The sequence below is a fragment of the Emydura macquarii genome, unplaced genomic scaffold (assembly GCF_026122565.2).
Source record: "Emydura macquarii macquarii isolate MOO-44397 ecotype Brisbane River unplaced genomic scaffold, CSIRO-AGI_Emac_v2 contig_2636, whole genome shotgun sequence".
NCBI lineage: Eukaryota > Metazoa > Chordata > Testudines > Chelidae > Emydura > Emydura macquarii.
Genome location: NW_027132773.1, coordinates 37,706,942 through 37,724,887, shown reverse-complemented (window position 1 = coordinate 37,724,887; position 17,946 = coordinate 37,706,942). Strand labels below are relative to the sequence as shown.

General features: G+C 37.6%; 1 protein-coding gene across 4 annotated transcripts in view; it reads right to left on the bottom strand.

The window, feature by feature from the left end:
* The window catches only part of SRPK2 (SRSF protein kinase 2), a 268,546-nt gene that overhangs the window by 74,558 nt on the left and 176,042 nt on the right, over positions 1–17,946 (bottom strand). For all 4 annotated transcript variants that reach the window (XM_067564493.1, XM_067564496.1, XM_067564494.1 and 1 more), the window contains 5 exons: positions 15,118–15,226; positions 14,350–14,437; positions 14,047–14,134; positions 5,190–5,296; positions 1,463–1,628 (listed from right to left, as the gene is read on the bottom strand). In XM_067564493.1, the coding sequence (XP_067420594.1) occupies positions 1,463–1,628; positions 5,190–5,296; positions 14,047–14,134; positions 14,350–14,437; positions 15,118–15,226 (558 nt within the window). The remainder of the gene's footprint in view (positions 1–1,462; positions 1,629–5,189; positions 5,297–14,046; positions 14,135–14,349; positions 14,438–15,117; positions 15,227–17,946) is intronic.

Here is a 17,946-nt window from a genome sequence, read left to right as displayed (position 1 = left end):
TTACAGCTTCAGTTCTGAACGGTTGGTTCAGTCAGAGTGCTCCTCGGAATCTAAAAGGGGTACTGATTTTTAGCAGGTTCCCAAAATTCAACACCATCATACCATGTAGCTCACAAGTGGAACTATGCAAAAAGCTGAATACTACACTCATCTTTGGTTAGTGCTGGGAGAGTGTTACAAGTAACAATTACACTTGGCTAAGAACAAACTATATAAAGAATTCCATCAAATATCTTCATTAGAGAATGATATGGTTGCATAGTCAGTCAATCAAAAATCAGAAAACAGCATCAAGGTTGCATGCACAATCCTCATTGCCGCCATGTTCAACTACTATACAGCCTTCAGTTACATGATCACACATTATTTCAAAACCAACACATTATATTATTTTTTTGAAAACTTTAAATACAAGTGTCTAAAATCATACATATAATATTCCAGATGGCTGAACCACTCTTCCTCAAACTTTAAAAAAAATCATCTTCAGGCAAAGACTCAGCCTGAAAAGTTTCAGTCTAAACGGTGAAAGTTTTGGAAAGTTGTAAAGATCTGAAAACAACATGCTAGATTGTGGAAACATTTATGGAACCTTAACTGCAAAGTTTGCTAGACTCCTGGTGTAATAGTCTATATTATTAAAATACAACTCAACTATTGCTCCCTATACATTTTTCCAAAGTACAGTATAATAACTTTCTTAAATATTATCTTTTCCCCATCTCTGTGGCTGATATGTTGGATTGACAAATGACCAGAAGCCACAAGACTGATGACCATTAGAAAGCCATATTTCCTATAAGCATCCCTTTATTGTTTCATTGCAAACTCTCTTAGCCATCCAAATCCTTACCATGAAAAGATGGTAAAGTCCCATCTGAACTCTAGGCAAATTTCACAAACTATTTTATATGCTAGTGGGAAGAATGCCTAAAAGAGGACACTGATGTATGTACAGTACATTCACTTTTCATGGGTAAAAGACCAGGGAATCCAAGACTTTTGTAGCATCACTAGATCTAACTATAATGCCTAGCAGTCAGACAATTTGAAATTTAAGATAATGAAGTTGGGATAGAACTGGAAAACAATTTAGTTAAAATTATTAACTTGTAAATACTGCAGTATAGCAGGGTTCCAGTGAAGCTAAAAACTCTTATTTGAGTTCTCAACTTGAAACACAAGAAAGATTGTTTCAGCACATCACTTTCCTATATTACGTGTTCTGAATGCTGGGAGCATACAAATGTGAGAGACAGAAAACATCCCTCAGATGGCTTTCCTGTGGTCTAAATTAATACATACATTTACTAGGAATACACTAAGTCATTAACATTCACACATTTAATTCAGTCATTTTAAAACATACAATATTGATTAACTAGAACAAGTTAAATGTTGTTATTGGGATTAGCATTCCAAGGTAGTTTTACTTACAGCAACTTTAACTCTGTTACTGTACCTGCTGAGCCAGAAGGAGGAGGAGCACCAGCTTTTTGCCACTCTGTAGCTTCAGCAGCCATTCTACGCACATAGGCATCATCCACACACATCAATATATTTTCTGGTTTTATATCTGTATGGATGATCTTGCATTTGCTGTGTAGATAATCTAAACCCTGAAGGACCTAGATACAACAAAATCAGTTGAAAAATAGTCTGACCAAGATAAATATATACATTTTCTTACTGTTTAAACAATAATTATTCTAATTCAAATGCAGTAAGTAATATATGAAAACTTGAATTCAATGTAGTAAACAAGTATTTTATAATCTGTTAATATTCTGAATGTTCAAATAGTCAGATATATTTTATGCATTATGTTAAACAAAAGGTAATGTTCCTTAGATTTACAGTATTATCTCAGCGTCCAATGTGACAAAGATGTTATGTGATTTGTCCACATATTATACTATTGGCCTTCCAAGTTTATTTATTATAAAATCTTGGCCTTCACAGATTAATTAGCCCAGGACACAATTTTTACATTATATACAGGAAGTACCCTGCAAGTTATCACATAAATCTGCATCAATGGGTAACAAGGAAAAAATGACACCCTCATAATATTAATCTGCATTTTTATAGCACTGTCCATCAGCAGATCTTAAAGCACTTTACAATCACAAATGAACTAGGCCTCACAACACAATTAAGAATAGACAGTTTAAGTGAATTATCTGATGTCGCTAAAGAAGCCTATGGCAGTGCAGAGAATAGAATACCAGTCTCCTGTGCTTTATCCATAAGAACACCATGCCCCTCTAAACATTTTATTAAAACATTACACAGCACATTCTTAATCCAACCCTTCTCAAAATCATTCAAGATATGATTAATTTTAACAGCTAAATGTGTGGGTCCAAAAATATAATACTGGAATCCAAAACTGCACATAGAATATTTGCACATGTACTCACATTAAGTTTTTATGTAAAGGATATACACACAATTAACTGGTTTGCAGATGCTAATCTGGATTTGCGCATGCAAGTCTGGTCCACTAAATTTCAACACTTGCTTAATTATTTGAAAAACCAACTGAAAGAGCAGGGATTTGTCTCTTCCAAAGGCTAGAAACCCCAGTTTATCCTTGGAGGATACATGATGACAAGCTGTCCAGGTTTTAGAAAAATGACACTAGAAGTAATATCCACATCAAGAAAGCACTTGTGATTAGAGCTCGTCGGAAAATGTTTTTCACATCTTGCAAAATTGGAACAAAACTCAGGACTTTTGAAATTTTTCACAAAAAAAACAAAAGGAGAGAATTCCCCACCCCAGAACCTGCTCCACATCAGGCAGAGAAAGGAATTGAACCTGTCTATCCCATATCCCAAGTATACCCTAACCAATCAGCTGTAGAGTCAATCCTCTTTTTTTCTCCTCCCTGCCCTTCTTGTTTTCACCAGAAATTCTATCCTTGACCTGACAAACTTTCCCGATGAAAACTTTTGGTTTTGATTAATCAGCATTTTCCAATTAATAACGTTTAAATGAAAAATTCCTGACCAGCTCTACTCTTGATTCCTCTCTTCCATCTTTCTACTACAGCATCTCCTCTCTTAAACAATGTCTATATACCACAGAGACCAAGACAAAGATTCTCAGAGTACATTAAAGGCCATATCTTTTTTCCCCCAAAAACTCTCTGCTCTAGTGCTCGAGAAAGACAAGGAATTCAATGAAGTTTAATTCATTGATTCTGATACATGGTGCTAAAGTTTGCCATTGCCCACTTGATAACGTTAAGGATTTTCACCTAGTTTTGGAATTAGAGGAGACAACCAAAAAGTTCAAACATTTATTGAACCTTTCTGTTGTTAAGCTTTTATTTTGGTTGTTGTTTCTTTTAAAAGGAAGACATCCTTTGAATTACATCCTAATCTCGCCCTAATCTCGGAGACTCTCCTTGCCGAGGTAATAGCCACCAGGAAGGCCACCTTCCAGGAAAGCAGGAGCAGAGGGCATGAAGCCATGGGTTCAAAGGGAGCCCCGTGAGTCACGAAAGGACTATGTTGAGATCCCAGGGAGGCACTGGGTCGCGGGCCTATGGATAAAGCCTCTCCACCGCTTTCAGGAACCTAGTCATCATCGGGTAGGAGAGAGCCCATCCAGCGGCTGATAGAAGGCTAATATGGCTGATAGGTGGGCCTTCAGGGAAGCCACAGCCAGTCCCTGGAGTTTTAGCTCTAGCAAATATTCCAGGATCACCTGCAATGGGAAGAGACTGGGCAGAATATCCCTGGACTCCGCACAGCAGGCAAAATCGCTTCCACTTAAGCTGGTACACAACCTGCGTGCAGGGTTTCCTGCTACCCAGCAGGACTCACTGGGCTTGCGCCAAATAGGGTCGCTCGACTTCACTCAGCCACCAAGCTGTGAGGTGTGGAGAGTCCAGGTCCGGGTGCCAAAGGTGACCGTGAACCTGGGATCTGAGATGGTGCCATCTCGGAGGCTCCAAAGGCGGGGCAATCAGGAGGTTCGGCAACATGCTGAACCCGTGCTGGTGCAGCCAGGCCGGAGCGATCGAGATGGCGTCTGCCTTGTCCCTCTTAATCTTTAGCAGGGCCCTATGCAGGAGGGGAATGGGCGGGAATGCAAACATGAAGCCCCCTGCCTGCTGCAGGAGGACGGCGTCAGTGATCGACCCAGCCCTTCAACCATGGAGAGAGCAGAACTGTGCACACTTCTTGCTCCACACTGATGCGGACAGGCCCATTTGGGGGAAAGTCCCACCTCCTGAGGATTGGAGACGCCCTTTGCGGGTGCAGTGACCAATCATGGTGGGGAAAGAACGACCTGTTGAGGTGGTCAACCTCGTCGTTTCTCACCCCCAGGAGGTGAGAGGCCATCAAGTGAAATTATTTCAAAAGATTATTATTTTAAAAAATGAAATACATAATGTTGATATTACCAATTTATGAAAGTGCAAAACTCCAAAAAACTACGTGGTATCACAGATTTTGGTCATCCTGGAAACCACCTAGATTTGGACCATCACTAGTTCTGATATAATGATCTACAAAAAATACAACAAGATAACATGTTTGATCTTTTCCTTCTCTGGCACACAACTTCTGTAAGATCATCTCCCCAGCAATTTGGCTTGTATGGTGCAATGAAGGAAAGCACAGTTGAGAGAGAAGTCTAATGGTGGGATTTTCAAAAGTGCCTAATCCTCTTTTGATGTGTGTTCCTGAATCGTTTGGACACTTTTGAAAATCCTATCCTTGTTTTTTCGATATATATCTCCTTAGAATCAGACAAAGATGTAATTAATGTTTTTAATATTATGTTTATATTATTTTCCAGTGGTCTTGTGTTGTATATTCTCAAGATGGCACAGTATGAAAGATGAAATTTTGGTCGATTTATTAACCAAGAAAAACTGATTTCCTTATTTTCAAATACTCTTAAATCTGTACGATGAGACAGACTGACTCACAAGTTTAAGTATATGTTTTGTGAAGGAACTCAGTAGCCAATGGAATATCTAAACCAAAAAAGCATGCAATATGCATAAATGCATGTTATCTGAATAGATAATAACAGCTACCTATAGAAAGATCTCTGAAATGAATCCCACTATATATTTCCTGTTAAGATATGCAGTTGAAATATCAACACATTAAAATCAAAGTAAAGCAACACTAGAAAAAAATTAAAACATTAGCAAGCCTTACCTGTTGAATTATACTTTTTACGCAACGGATAGGAAGGCCTTGATAGTTGGACTTGATTATCCATTTTAAGAGATGATGTCCAAGCACTTCAAAGACCATACAGACATCTGGGATTTAAATAAGGGTAATTTTCAAAGTAACTTCTTATTTAGCTCAACCATAATACTTTTTTGCACTTTAGCTAAAGTGTCCATTATCCCTCTAAAAAAACAGTACTCATGAACATAATGAAAATCATAGCATCATAGAAATACAGGGCTGGCAGCAACCTTGAAAAGTCATCTAGTCTGTCCCCCCATACACAAGCATGATTAATTATACTTAGATCATACCTGACAGGTGTTTGTCTAACCTGTTCTTAAAAATCTCAAGTAACGGGATTCCACAGCCTCCCTTGGTAACCTATTCCAGTACTTAAATATCCTTATAGAAAGAAAGTTTCTCCCAATATTTAACCCAAAACTTCCTTGCTGCATATTAAGTCCATTACTTATTATCCTACCCTCATGCACATGGGGAACAATTATCTTTATAACATCATCCTCTTTATAATAGTCCTTAACATATTTGAATGCTATTATTAGGGCCCTCCTCAGACATTTTTTCTTAATACTAAACATGACCAGTTTTTAAAACATTTTATCATAGATCATGTTTTCTAAACCTTCTATCATTTGTACTGCTCTATTCTGGACTCTCTCCAGTTTGTCCACATCTTTCTTAAAGTGTGGTGCTCAAAACTGGACACAATTCTCCAGATGAGGCCTCACCGGTGCAAAGTAGAATGAAATAATTACCTCTCATGTCTTACATATGACACTGTTGTTAATATACTCCAAAAAGAGATATCTGTCTTTTTTGCAACTGCATCACATTGCTGGCTCGCATTCAGTTTGTGATCCACTATAAACCCCAGATTCTATTCTGTAGTACTACCATCTAACCATTTATTCCCCATTTTGTAGGTGTGCATTTGATTTTCCTTTCCATGTGTAGTCTTTGCACTTATCATTATTGAATTTCATCTTGTTGATTACAGAAAATCCTTCAATTTATCAAGGTCATTTTGAATTCTATTCTTGTCCTCTAAAGTTCTTGAAAACCCTCCCAGCTTGGTGCCATCTGCAAATTTTATAAGTGAACTCTCCACACCATCATCCAAGTTATTATATGCTGAATAGTACTGGATCCAGGACCCCACTAAATATGTCCTCTCAGTTTCACCACAAACCATGTATAACTACACTTCGAATATTGTTTTTCACCCACTTGTGCACCCTTTTTCTAATAATTTCAGCTAGACCAAATTTCCCTATGAGAATGTCATAAGGGACTGTGTCAAAAACCCTGCTAAAATAAAGATTTATTATGTTCACTGTTTCCCCCCACCAACTAGGCCAGAAATCCTGTCAAAGAATGGAATTAAGTTGCTTTGGCATAATTTATTGTTGACAGATCCATATTGGTTTCTACTTGTCAACCTATTGTCCTCTAGGTGCTTTCAAACTGGTTGTTTAACTGATAAAAAAAATAATGCAAGCCTCAGTCTTACAAATACAATCTTATGCTTAATTTTAAGCACAAGCAGTGTCATTGATTTCAATGGGACTACTCAAGTGATTGAAGTTAAGCAGGTACATAAGTATTTGCAAGATCAGGCCCTAACTGATGAGCCAGTTAAATCAACGTTTTAAAGATGCAGCTCCTGTCAGTTACTTTTAACAGGAACTACAATACCACTATTTTTGGGGGAATGATATGTTCTAGCAGTAAAAGATTAAATAGTATCTATGTTTAAAGAAAAGAAAATGAATATAATTCTTTTTTGTTTTTGTTGTCACTGTAGAACAGCTAAAAATAAAATTTCCAAAAGTATCCTTTATTTTTAGTATATTTTAAATTATGTAGAATCATGAAATCATAGAGTTAGAAGGAATTGCCAGAGTCATCTAGTTTAACCCCCTGCCAAGATGCAGAATTAGTTGTGTATAAACCATCCAAGACAGATGGCTATCCAGGCTCCTTTTGAAAACCTCCAGTGAAGGAGCTTCCACAACTTCCCCAGGCAGTCTTTTATTGTTCTACTGTTCTTACAGTTAGGAAGTTTTTCCTGAGATTTAATCTAAATCTGCTAGCTATAGTTTGAACCCATTGCCTCTTCTCCTGCCTTCTGTGGTAAGAGAGAACAATTTTTCTCCATATTTTATGACAATCTTTCAAGTATTTAAAGACTGCTATCACATCGACCCTTAATATCCTCTTCTCCAAACCAAACATATCCAGTTCCTTTAGCCTTTGCTCATATGGCTTGCATTTCATTCCCTTGATCATCTTTCTCGCTCACCTCTGGATCCTTTCCTGTTTCTCTACATCCTTTCTATACACTGGTGACCAAAACTAGACACAGTACTTCAGCTCAGGCCTAACCAGCACCAAGTAAATCGGTTCTATTACCCTCTTTCTCCCCCCCATGACTTCCATGCTATGCTTCTGTTAATATAACCTAAAACTGCATTTGCTTTTTTTGCAGCAGCATCGCATTGTTGACTCATCTTGAGGTTGTGATCCATCCACCACAACTCCCAGATGCTTCTCAGCAATGCTGCTGCCAAGCCAGTTATCCCCTGTTCTGTATTTGTGAGTTTGTTTTTTCTTCCCTAAGAATAGCACCTTACATTTGTCTTTGTTGAATTTCATTTTGTTGTCTATGGCCCAGTTCTCTAATTTATCAAGATTCCTCTGAATTTTAACTCTACCCTCCAAAGTGTTGACAACCCCCCCAGCTTTGTGTCATCTGCAAATTTAATCAGTATGCTCTGTATTCCTACATCCAGATCATTAATAAAAATGTTAAACAACACCAGACCCAGAACAGATCCCTGTGGAACCCCAATCGAGACTTCCCTCCAATGTACAATTAAGGGGTTTTATTAATAGAAGATTGAAGTAATGAAATATTTCAGAAAATTAGCTGTACTGAACACAATATCTTTTTTAAATCTTTTTTTAATTTGGCTGGAAAAAGTAAATGCAGGTCAATTTACTGAGTGCCAATATCTTTTTAAGCTGCAAGACTGTAGAACTTTATAATAAATAGGATGTGGAATATGCATTTTGCTCAGATTGTATGGATGCTATTTCATAAATTCATAGATGTTAAACCTAGAACGCACCACTGTGATCCTCTAGTTTGACATCCTGCATAACGCAGGTCACAGGACATCCCTGAATAAATTCCTGCTTTAAGTCCAAAAGCTGAGGTGTATAGGGGATGAACTAGCCTATGTGTTTTAGAAAACATCCACTCTTGATTTAAAAATTGACAGAGAGCGTTGGTAAATTGTTCCAATGATTACTTACCCTCACTGTTAAGACTGTGCCTTATTTCTAGTCTGAATTTGTCTAGCAACTTCCAGCCAGGCGATCTTATTATACCATTGTCTGCTAGACTGAAGAATCTTCTATTATCAAATTTCGGTTCCCCATGTAGGTACTTACAGACTGTGAACAAGTTACCCTTGACCCTTCAACATTATAGTTATGTCTAAAAACATCAAAACTTTCAACATAAGCCTCTGTTTTCAGTTACTGTAATTTTCTACAACAAATTACTCTTTGGGATTAAGCCTTTGTTTTCAGGCAGAAAAATTCAATGTTAAATAAGAACGTTTTGTAATAGTAGTAAATGTTTTAAATAAAAAGAAATGTTATTGTTTCTGAAAAACACTTGTGTCTTCCAGTTACAAGTTTTAAGTAAATGTTAAGAAATTAGGGTATAAATAAATAAATGAGTAATGTGTGTATGTAAGACCAGGGAGTGACAGGAAAAGGCGCTAGCCTCAAATGTTCAAAGGAGTAAAAACAACAACTTTTACCCAGAAGGCGAAGACTGCCCACCCTGATGACCTTGGAATCCACCTCAAAAAACACAAACAAAATAAACTATGAAAAACAACAACAATGGTCATGCTTGCAAAACATGGATGATTATTAATCACACCAGGATGCAGATGCAGCACGACGAAGCAGAACCCATAGAGTGGCATAAGAGTTTACCCCTATAAAAAGGGGACAAAAAAATGAAGACTTTGGGTTTGGTTCTACAATCATCTTCCAGGAGCATCAGTGTGCACCGATAGACTCCTGCTCCCTCCCTCGTGCCTTAGCCACCTGGCCAGTGGATTAACAGGAGCAACTAAGGCTGGTAACTATACTCCATCTTTGTGTGAGTGAGTGAGTGAGTGAGAGAGTGTGTGTGTGTGTTTTTTTAAAATCTTTGTATTCACAATAAACGTGGCGTACTGCCTTGTCCCTTTAAATAAGATCTTGCTGTTTATTTTATAAGTATAACATCCATACATCTTAGCCCAAAGATGATTTTTTTTTTTAAAGTTTGTAAAATTTCACTTGGGAACTGTTGATTTATGCATGAACAAATAGAATCACAGAAACGTAAGACTGGAAGAGACCTCAATAAAAGACATTTTTATGCATGAAAACATTGCACTGATGGTATTTTTCACTCACATACTCAAAACAGCATCATATATATATTTTTTTAAAACTGCATAACTGTGATGGCCTTAGACCACCATCCAGCAATGTACTTAAGCATGTGCCTAACTCTAAGTATATGAGTGATCCCATTGAAGTCAATGGGATTATTACATGCTTATAAAATAGATGTGTGTTTAGATAACTTCCTGAATCACACGAGTCCTAAATTCCAAAACCAAAAAACTGGGTAAATAGCCAGTTAAGTTTGCTAAGTGATAGCAATGTATTTACCTATATCTTGTGATTAAGGTACTGATTGGGACTCAGGAGATTTGAGCTCAATTCCTGGCTCTTCAACAGATTTCCTGGGTTAACCTGGACAAATCACTTCAGACCTGATTCAGCAAAGCACTTAATCACATGCCTAATTTTAATCACATGAGAAGTCCCATTAGTTCAGAACTTGCTTAAGCACTTTGCTGCATTGCAGCCTCAATATTTCTGTGCCTCAGCTCTCTACCTGTAAAGTAAGAAATACTAATACTTCCTTTTTCCCCATACTTGGTCTTCTCTAGTTAGCTCTTAATCACTCAAAGATTTTATGCACATGTGAGTAATCCCATTGAGTTTTACAATCCCTAGATAAAAAATAAATTTATTTCTTAGTGAGTAAAAAAAATTCACATCTACGTTAGAACCCTCACTTTCACTTATCCAAAATTCAAGATAAAGTAAATATTTTCTTGTAAGGAATATTTTTTAAATGTGATATATTAGCTAACATTTATTGATTGACAGAATTGTTTAAGAACTTATAATGGCTCTTTCTTGAGAAAAATATTACTACTACTACTACTACTAAATATCTATATTGGAAATCCTGATTCCTGATTCGGATTAAGACAATTGTATTAGATGGCATACAGGCATGGTACCAAGGTAAAGCACCCCAAATATATCTCAGCTTCCCCTGTATTGCTCAGAGCAGCATCTGGGCCCTACTGCATTCATTTAATGTAGTACATTAATTAAACATGTGTTTAATTTTAATGTCTGATTATATCAATGTCTTTTTTTTTTTCCCCCCCCTTTTTTTGCAGCACCGAATGGGTCAGAAGTTGTCCTTCTATCACCAGTGCCTGAAACTGTTTCTTCTTGTCATCTGGTAGGTGTTGACAGAATTCCTGGAATTTGGAATAGTTTATGTGATTCTATTTCACCAGAAGTGACTCTCAGTTAGCGATATGGAACTGGAGTGTAGCTGAAGAGTATGCTTTATGACCGAAGGGGTCTAGCATCTTCCTGTCCCTGTTGTAGGGAATTGTCCTAGAATGGTATTGTTGTCCCTTCTCTTGTACCACATTGACAACCAGGGAATTCAGAGTAGGGTGGGAAAAAATAAATTCCATGTCCTTGTCTGCTCGCTTGTAGGTGGATGGTACTGATGGTGGGGTCTGCCAGATCACCTTGATGGGGTCCAACAAGGCCTTGTTGATTAGGAGTGCTATCTCTGTCAATCTAAAGGCCTGTGAGATATTGAACAATTTGTGCTGTTGCTCTCTGATTTCCTTCAAAGGGATCTGGAGAGAATCTGCAATCCTGTGGAATAATTCTTGGAATTGATTAAAATCATCCATCAATGTTGGAGATGGTGGCATTATGACTTCATTGGGGGAAGATGAGAAGTGGATTGGTGGTGTAATCTCTTCCTCCATTTCTTCCTCCTTCTCTTCTAGCACTTCTTGTTCTGTATTAGGTGGTCTAGATACTGATGACGACGAAGAGCGCATTTGTCTCTGTCCCGCAGGCAGTTTGGGAAAGTGCACCCTACACACAGCCAATGGATCCCAATAGACCCTATGTGAAGGAACTGGCATGTAGGGATGCATCCATGGGGGTCTATACTAGAGCCCTGGATTGCTTCTAGTCTCAGGTATTGAGGATCAGAAGATAATTCTCTGTGTGGCTGCCCTGATATGAGGGTGGAGTGCATAGTGGGATGGAGTACTCCTCCGCCTCCTCTTCCTCCTTGCTAGAGAAGGGTCGCTGGTGGTGAAGGTGAGTGGTGTTGTGTCTCCAATGAAGAGGCAAAAACTGCACGGAGCTCATTATGGAGAATCGGCAACTCTGGAGTATCAGAGACTATTAGGTCTCGTGGATACCGAAACTCCTGTGGTACTGGCAGGAGCATCATCAGCACTGTTGATTGTGTAGAGGTCCTGCCCGTTTAGGGTCCTTACACCTCACCTTCGTGCCAATACCAGAGGTGCCCAGATGATCGAAGGAGCTAAGTTTCGCCCCTGAAGACATTGAGCTATTGACCTCACAGGGGATGTGTTTCTTTGAGGTGGCTCCTTAGAGAGTGAACTAGTGTCCCATTTCATTTAATCTGTGCTGGAAAGAGTAGATTTTCTCTTGGTGGTACGCAGCGAATGAGCATCGGCTGATGACCATGCCAATGGCGATAGCCATGTAGAAGAGGTATTGGGGACAGGGTCTGAGGGTGGTCGCAGAGAGCTCTCCATTAGTAAAAGTTTTAGCCACAGTTCATAGTCCTTTCTGGACTGAGCCCTCAGTCTGAGGCAGTGGGTACACTTTTGTGCAACGTGTCCCTCATCAAGACAGTGTATGCACCATGAGTGCCCGTTGCTCACAGGAATGGCCTCATGGCAGGAGAGGCACTAGTTGAACATGGGAGATCCAGGCATAACTCCAAGAAGGGAGGACCTCCCAATCAGGAAGGGTGTAGTAAAAAGAAAACCTATGCTAAGGTGAAGAATAATGGGGAGGGAAGAGCAACAAGAGAAAAATAAAGGAAACTGCTAACATTTAGAAAGTTATAACAGAAACACTACTATTACTAAAGGCTACGGATGTATGAAGGACTTTGCTCAGGATTCCGTCCCAGACCAAAGGCAGATGAGAAGGAACTGAGGGCAGCTGGACCGCACAGTGCTATATAGACGCTGCTCACAGTGCAAGATAGGGAGGAGCGCATGTGCGGCCAAACCACAAATCTCCGATCCCAGGCGCTATTGCATCTAAGTAGAGTATCCATATGGACACTACTTGAAGAAGAACTAATATGATCAGCAAGGATAGTTCAGCAGCAGAAGAGAATTACCAAGCATATTAATGAGGACTGTTTCATTTTAGTGTCTCATTTTCATTTCAGTGTCTCATTGAAAGATGTCAAAAAAAAGTCTACCAAGTCCAGATGTGCTGGGAGATATTTGTAAATAATATTTCTTCAAAAAACAGGGAGGTTAACATCGGGTCAGTAACTGGCCAAGAGGATCATATAGGCAACAGGAGAATCTCCATGCACTTATACCTCACAGTAGGAGGATAAACCACCTTCTTCAGGAGCCAAAACAGGATCTCCTCAATGGCCTTCATCAGACAGGAGGAACATATACTCACTACTGCTCTGGGTTGGATATCAACCAATGATTTACAGGTAAAAGGCTCCAGAGCCTATTACCAATCCTCTAAGCTATCCAATGTTCCATATTTAAAATTTCCTATCCTTACTATATTTTGCAATATGGCTTTTCATCGGAATCATTATAAATTATAATTCTAGAAAGCATCATAAAGATTCAGTTACCAAGTGTCTTCTATTTGTCACTTGGAATCCCTCTTCTAGCCAGTTATGGGAATTAAAGAATATTCTAGCCAATCACATATCTACATTTTATAGATTTATATTGTTTATAAACAATTTAAAGGATAGAAACAAAATGACTGATTAGTTGATGATTCTTCTTTACCTAAAATGAGTTATTACCTCTTCTTTTTTAAGTTTCTATCTCAAAATTACAACATAAAAAGGAATCTAATAACCTTTCAACATAAACTGCTTCTTTGTTTTTAGAAAAAAATATTTTCTAGCCTATACTAATTGAATGTACTGCAGTATCTAATTCACGAGGAAGTATAGTACACTAACTAATGCACAACAGGTTTCTTAACTATGTTATCTGGAAAGCTTACAGAAACCGTAACACTGATCACTGTAAGTAAAATTTCAATTTTTTTTTAAATATCCCTGACTTCTGATATTCTAGTGGGCAAGGCTGTTCATCAAGAAACAAATTGTAAATGTGTATTTATCTTTTATTCTTCATTATATTTAGAACTTTTATACTATTTTCACTAAAGAAAGTGAATGACACGTTGTACTACTAAATATCACTGTGTTGGTCTTCTATTTTACTTTTAAAACAAATTAAAGAAAGCAGATTATTTTGAAAAATTACTCTGCTCTGCATACACTAGGACATTAATGAAGAAAAACTAAATACTCATTCATCCCGATTTTAGTCTTAATATAGGTAGAATAGCAACAAAAGGATACGTATTCCATTCATCCCCGATATTTTGAAATCATCAATTAACTGTACAACCATGTCTTTGTTTGGATCGCTAGGGTCACTTTCACGAACCTAAGCAAAGAAAGAAGATAGTGGAAATAATTCATCTTTTTAGAAAGATAATATATATTTTCTAAAAATTTAAACAAGATTATGGAGTCTTACAAATAATGATAACAAAGTAATGAAATGTCATATATTTAGAAAACAGATTTAGGAAAAATAATGATGTATCTATATTTAATTTCCCATTATTGGTGTTGAGCACTTATTGACATAATACTCACACATTTAAGCAACTTAATTTCATCCAAAGCTGTCTCCGTATAATGCTGGGCACTTTTTACAACTTTCATTGCAACAAACCTCTTCCCCCTTGAAAACAATAAAAACTTATTCAACAAATGACTGGAGCTGAAAGATGTTATGATGCATACTTCAGAGAATTATATCTGGAAAGTTTTGATCATTTTATTTTAAAATGAAGGGGAAACTCCTAAAATCTCAATGATATAGTATTTAAAATATTTGAAAAAATTTAGTATTTAGAACAACAATTAAAAACAGAACAACATCTTTAGAATTGTATTTTATGCATTGTTTCTACAATATTGAGATCACAGAATTATTAATGCTTTTAAATAGTAATGGCTTTAAAAGAGGAATTTCAAATATGTATTTTACCACTCAATCAAAATATAATCAGGTTTTCAATTCTGGATACAGAAGGAATAAAAACATTAGCTTGCTCAAGCTCAAGAGAACATGCGAATTCAATAAGCACTGATAATTTGTCAAGGAAAATAAAATTAGATTTCAACTTCTAACAAGTTTTATAAAATACATCCTTGACCAAAAGGAGAAAAACTCTGTGGACATCTCTATATATAGTTTCTTACCAAACAACAATAAAGATACACAAAACACCTGGATAGCCTCAACATTCATCTAATACAGAAGTTACTGTATATATAACAAATCAACATTTACTTGATTAGAAATGGAAAAGAGAAAGTTTAAAGGCAAAAAAAAATATATATATATAGATATCTTACTGCATATCCCAGCATAGCCAGACTGTAGAAAAGTGTCCCCATCCTAGCTTTCTAATTACATGATATCGACCATTGAAAAGATCTCCAATTTTCACTGGATGATAGCCACCTTTCAAGAAAAATAAAAAAGTACATTCAGAAAAACAAGCAGATACTTCTCCTTATCCGTTTATTCCTTTAATATCAAGCAACTTTTAAAGTTTTCCTAAACTATAAATCAGGAAATTACAGTAAGTCTTTTACAATTACAATATTTGTGCAATTACAATTTTTTGGTAGACCAGGCCTGACAGAATCGTGCAGGCACTGTCTATTTCTCCCAGCTCAGAGTTAGAGGTATCTAAGCTGAATGCAATTTACCAAAAACTTGCAAGGAAAGAATGAAGTTCAGATAATATTCATGTTTGTAGACTTTATTCATTATTTTATTACAAGTCTCTGACTACTTCATTCCTGTTGACTATTAAATGATACTTTGTTCTTAAAACACTCGATCACTGCATATATTTTCTGATCACAAAGTTTCCAAGACAGAAGACTCCTGCAGGGACCCAATTCAAACTGGCTCCGCTAACGGAGCCACAGTGAGAAACTAGGGTAGTGATTCAGTATAAGAATAGCAGAGTTTTGGGACTCTCCCTAAAGTGAGGTGGAGGCCCAGGGCCTATCTCTAGGAAGAATGCACTCAAGCGTGATACAAGGCAGAGCTTCACCCTGTGATCCACGACACTCCCCATAACTGGGAACACGTCTCAATTTTGAAAATGTACTGTGGTAACTTTGATAAAAGATGTGGCACATTCCCAAAACTTAAGATTCTTACCACTCAGGCAACAACAGATTTTTTTTATAGTAGCCCTCCAAATCTGGACCACCGCAGATTTCTTCAAGAGAAAACCCACAGCATATTTACTCAGAGAAAATACTGAAACTTTGCTGCCCACTCCATATTCAAAGGTAGCAGACATCTTAGGCTTTTTAGGATGGGAAGCCCTGATCATGCACAGCTATGAATAGCCCAAAGGCTTTGTCTGTTGTAGTCATCTATATTATTCCTTTCATCATAAACATTTGGTCCACACAGATACACAAATTCACTTCAAGGGCAAACACTGATGGAGATCATCTTACAAACAAAACCAAAGCACTGGTTTGGCCTTTTAACTAACAGTCCTAAATGGATAACTTGAAGGCTAGAAACTGAAGATCTGGATAAATATTAAGTTGCTTCCTAAAAACTACAGAACTGGATTAATCAAAGGAGTCATACCAATGCTCCATAAACTATAGGTTTAAACCACTACAGAGAAAAAAAAAAGACAGATCTCAAGAGACATATTTTGGGGTTCAGGATAGTGGAAGAGGGAGAAAAGAGCAATCCCACCTCCTATTCTTGAAAAGGATTGCATTTGTGAGAAGAATTAATTATGTTGAGCTGACAGTCAAGATTATGTACATCACTAGCTCACAATTTACTAAATCATTTCTTTTCTTATGCACACACCATTTGTTGCATGAAAAGAATGAGAAGTATGAAATATGTTTCTCTGTGGAATCGTTCTCTTGGCAAAGAGATGCAATTTTCCTCAGTTTCCTGAAGTTTTAGAAGCTGAAAATATATAAGACTCAGTTTTAGCACCTTTATGTTACACAGCAAATTTCTGTAATTAAACAGGACAAGATGAAAAATATCTGAAATATCTTACCCCTTTCCTAATGGGTGTCAGACATACCAAGGAACACAAAGGGAAAGATTCTTTTATAACACTGTGGAACATTAAAATGGATGTAAATTAAAGTAAGTGCCCATTTTAACATTCCTTTACACTGCTATAGTGGTATAAATGGGCCCTACTGTAAGTGACTATATGACTCAAAGTCATTCTTCACCCTAAATAAGATATGTAATACACAGTATTTTGGACCTTATGAGGCACCAATAGGTGTGTCTCATGGACAGAAACTGCCAGAGTCTCATTCAATTCAGGATTGTTCTCTTTCAACAAAGGATCTCCACATTATTAGAATAGTGCCAGTTTTGTAGAAAAAATTGTTTATTTTACAACATCACTCTCAAAACTATTGCTGTAATAGAATGCCCCAAATACTCTGTATGCATTTTTCACAGCACCTTTTTCTGCTGCACTAGGCCCCGATCCTGCAGAATTGCACAGGAGTAACTTTACTCATGGGAGTAGTCAGTGACACTATTCACATATGCAAAGTTATTCCTGTACACATTTGAAGCACTGAGGTGCTAATTTACAGGTTCTGCAGCATCAGGTAACAGCAATAGTAGAAAAAAGGCATTATAAATATTGGTGTCTCCTTTGCTGTGATTAATGGGATGTATTTCAATGCTTCATATCGCAAAAAAGGTTATTTGCAAAGCAATAGGCAAGTGAGTTATAAGTAAACATTCATACAGAATTAGGAGATGTGATAGGGTGTCCACCCAACACTCATCCTGAAGGGGTTAATGGAATCCAAATGGGCAAGTTAAGCTATTAGGCTGAAGGCTGAGAGGAAAGCCCTAATTAGGGGAGGTTCACCTGTGCAGGAACAGGTGGGGGCTTCCATAAAGCCAGGAAGCTGATAGCAAAAAGGGGGCTGCAGGAAGATAGTCTGCAGTCACTCCCTGGGAGAAGGAAGGTGTATTGGGGGCTACAGAGACAAGTAGCCCATGGTTGCCCCTGAGAGGAGGCAAGAGAGAGGCCGGCAAACCTTGAGGGGAGAGAGGGGAGTTCCAGGATAGGAAGCAGTACAGGGTGTAAGCAGCAAGGTTGGTGACTTAACAGACCTTGGCTGCATGCTGAAGGGCTCCTGAGA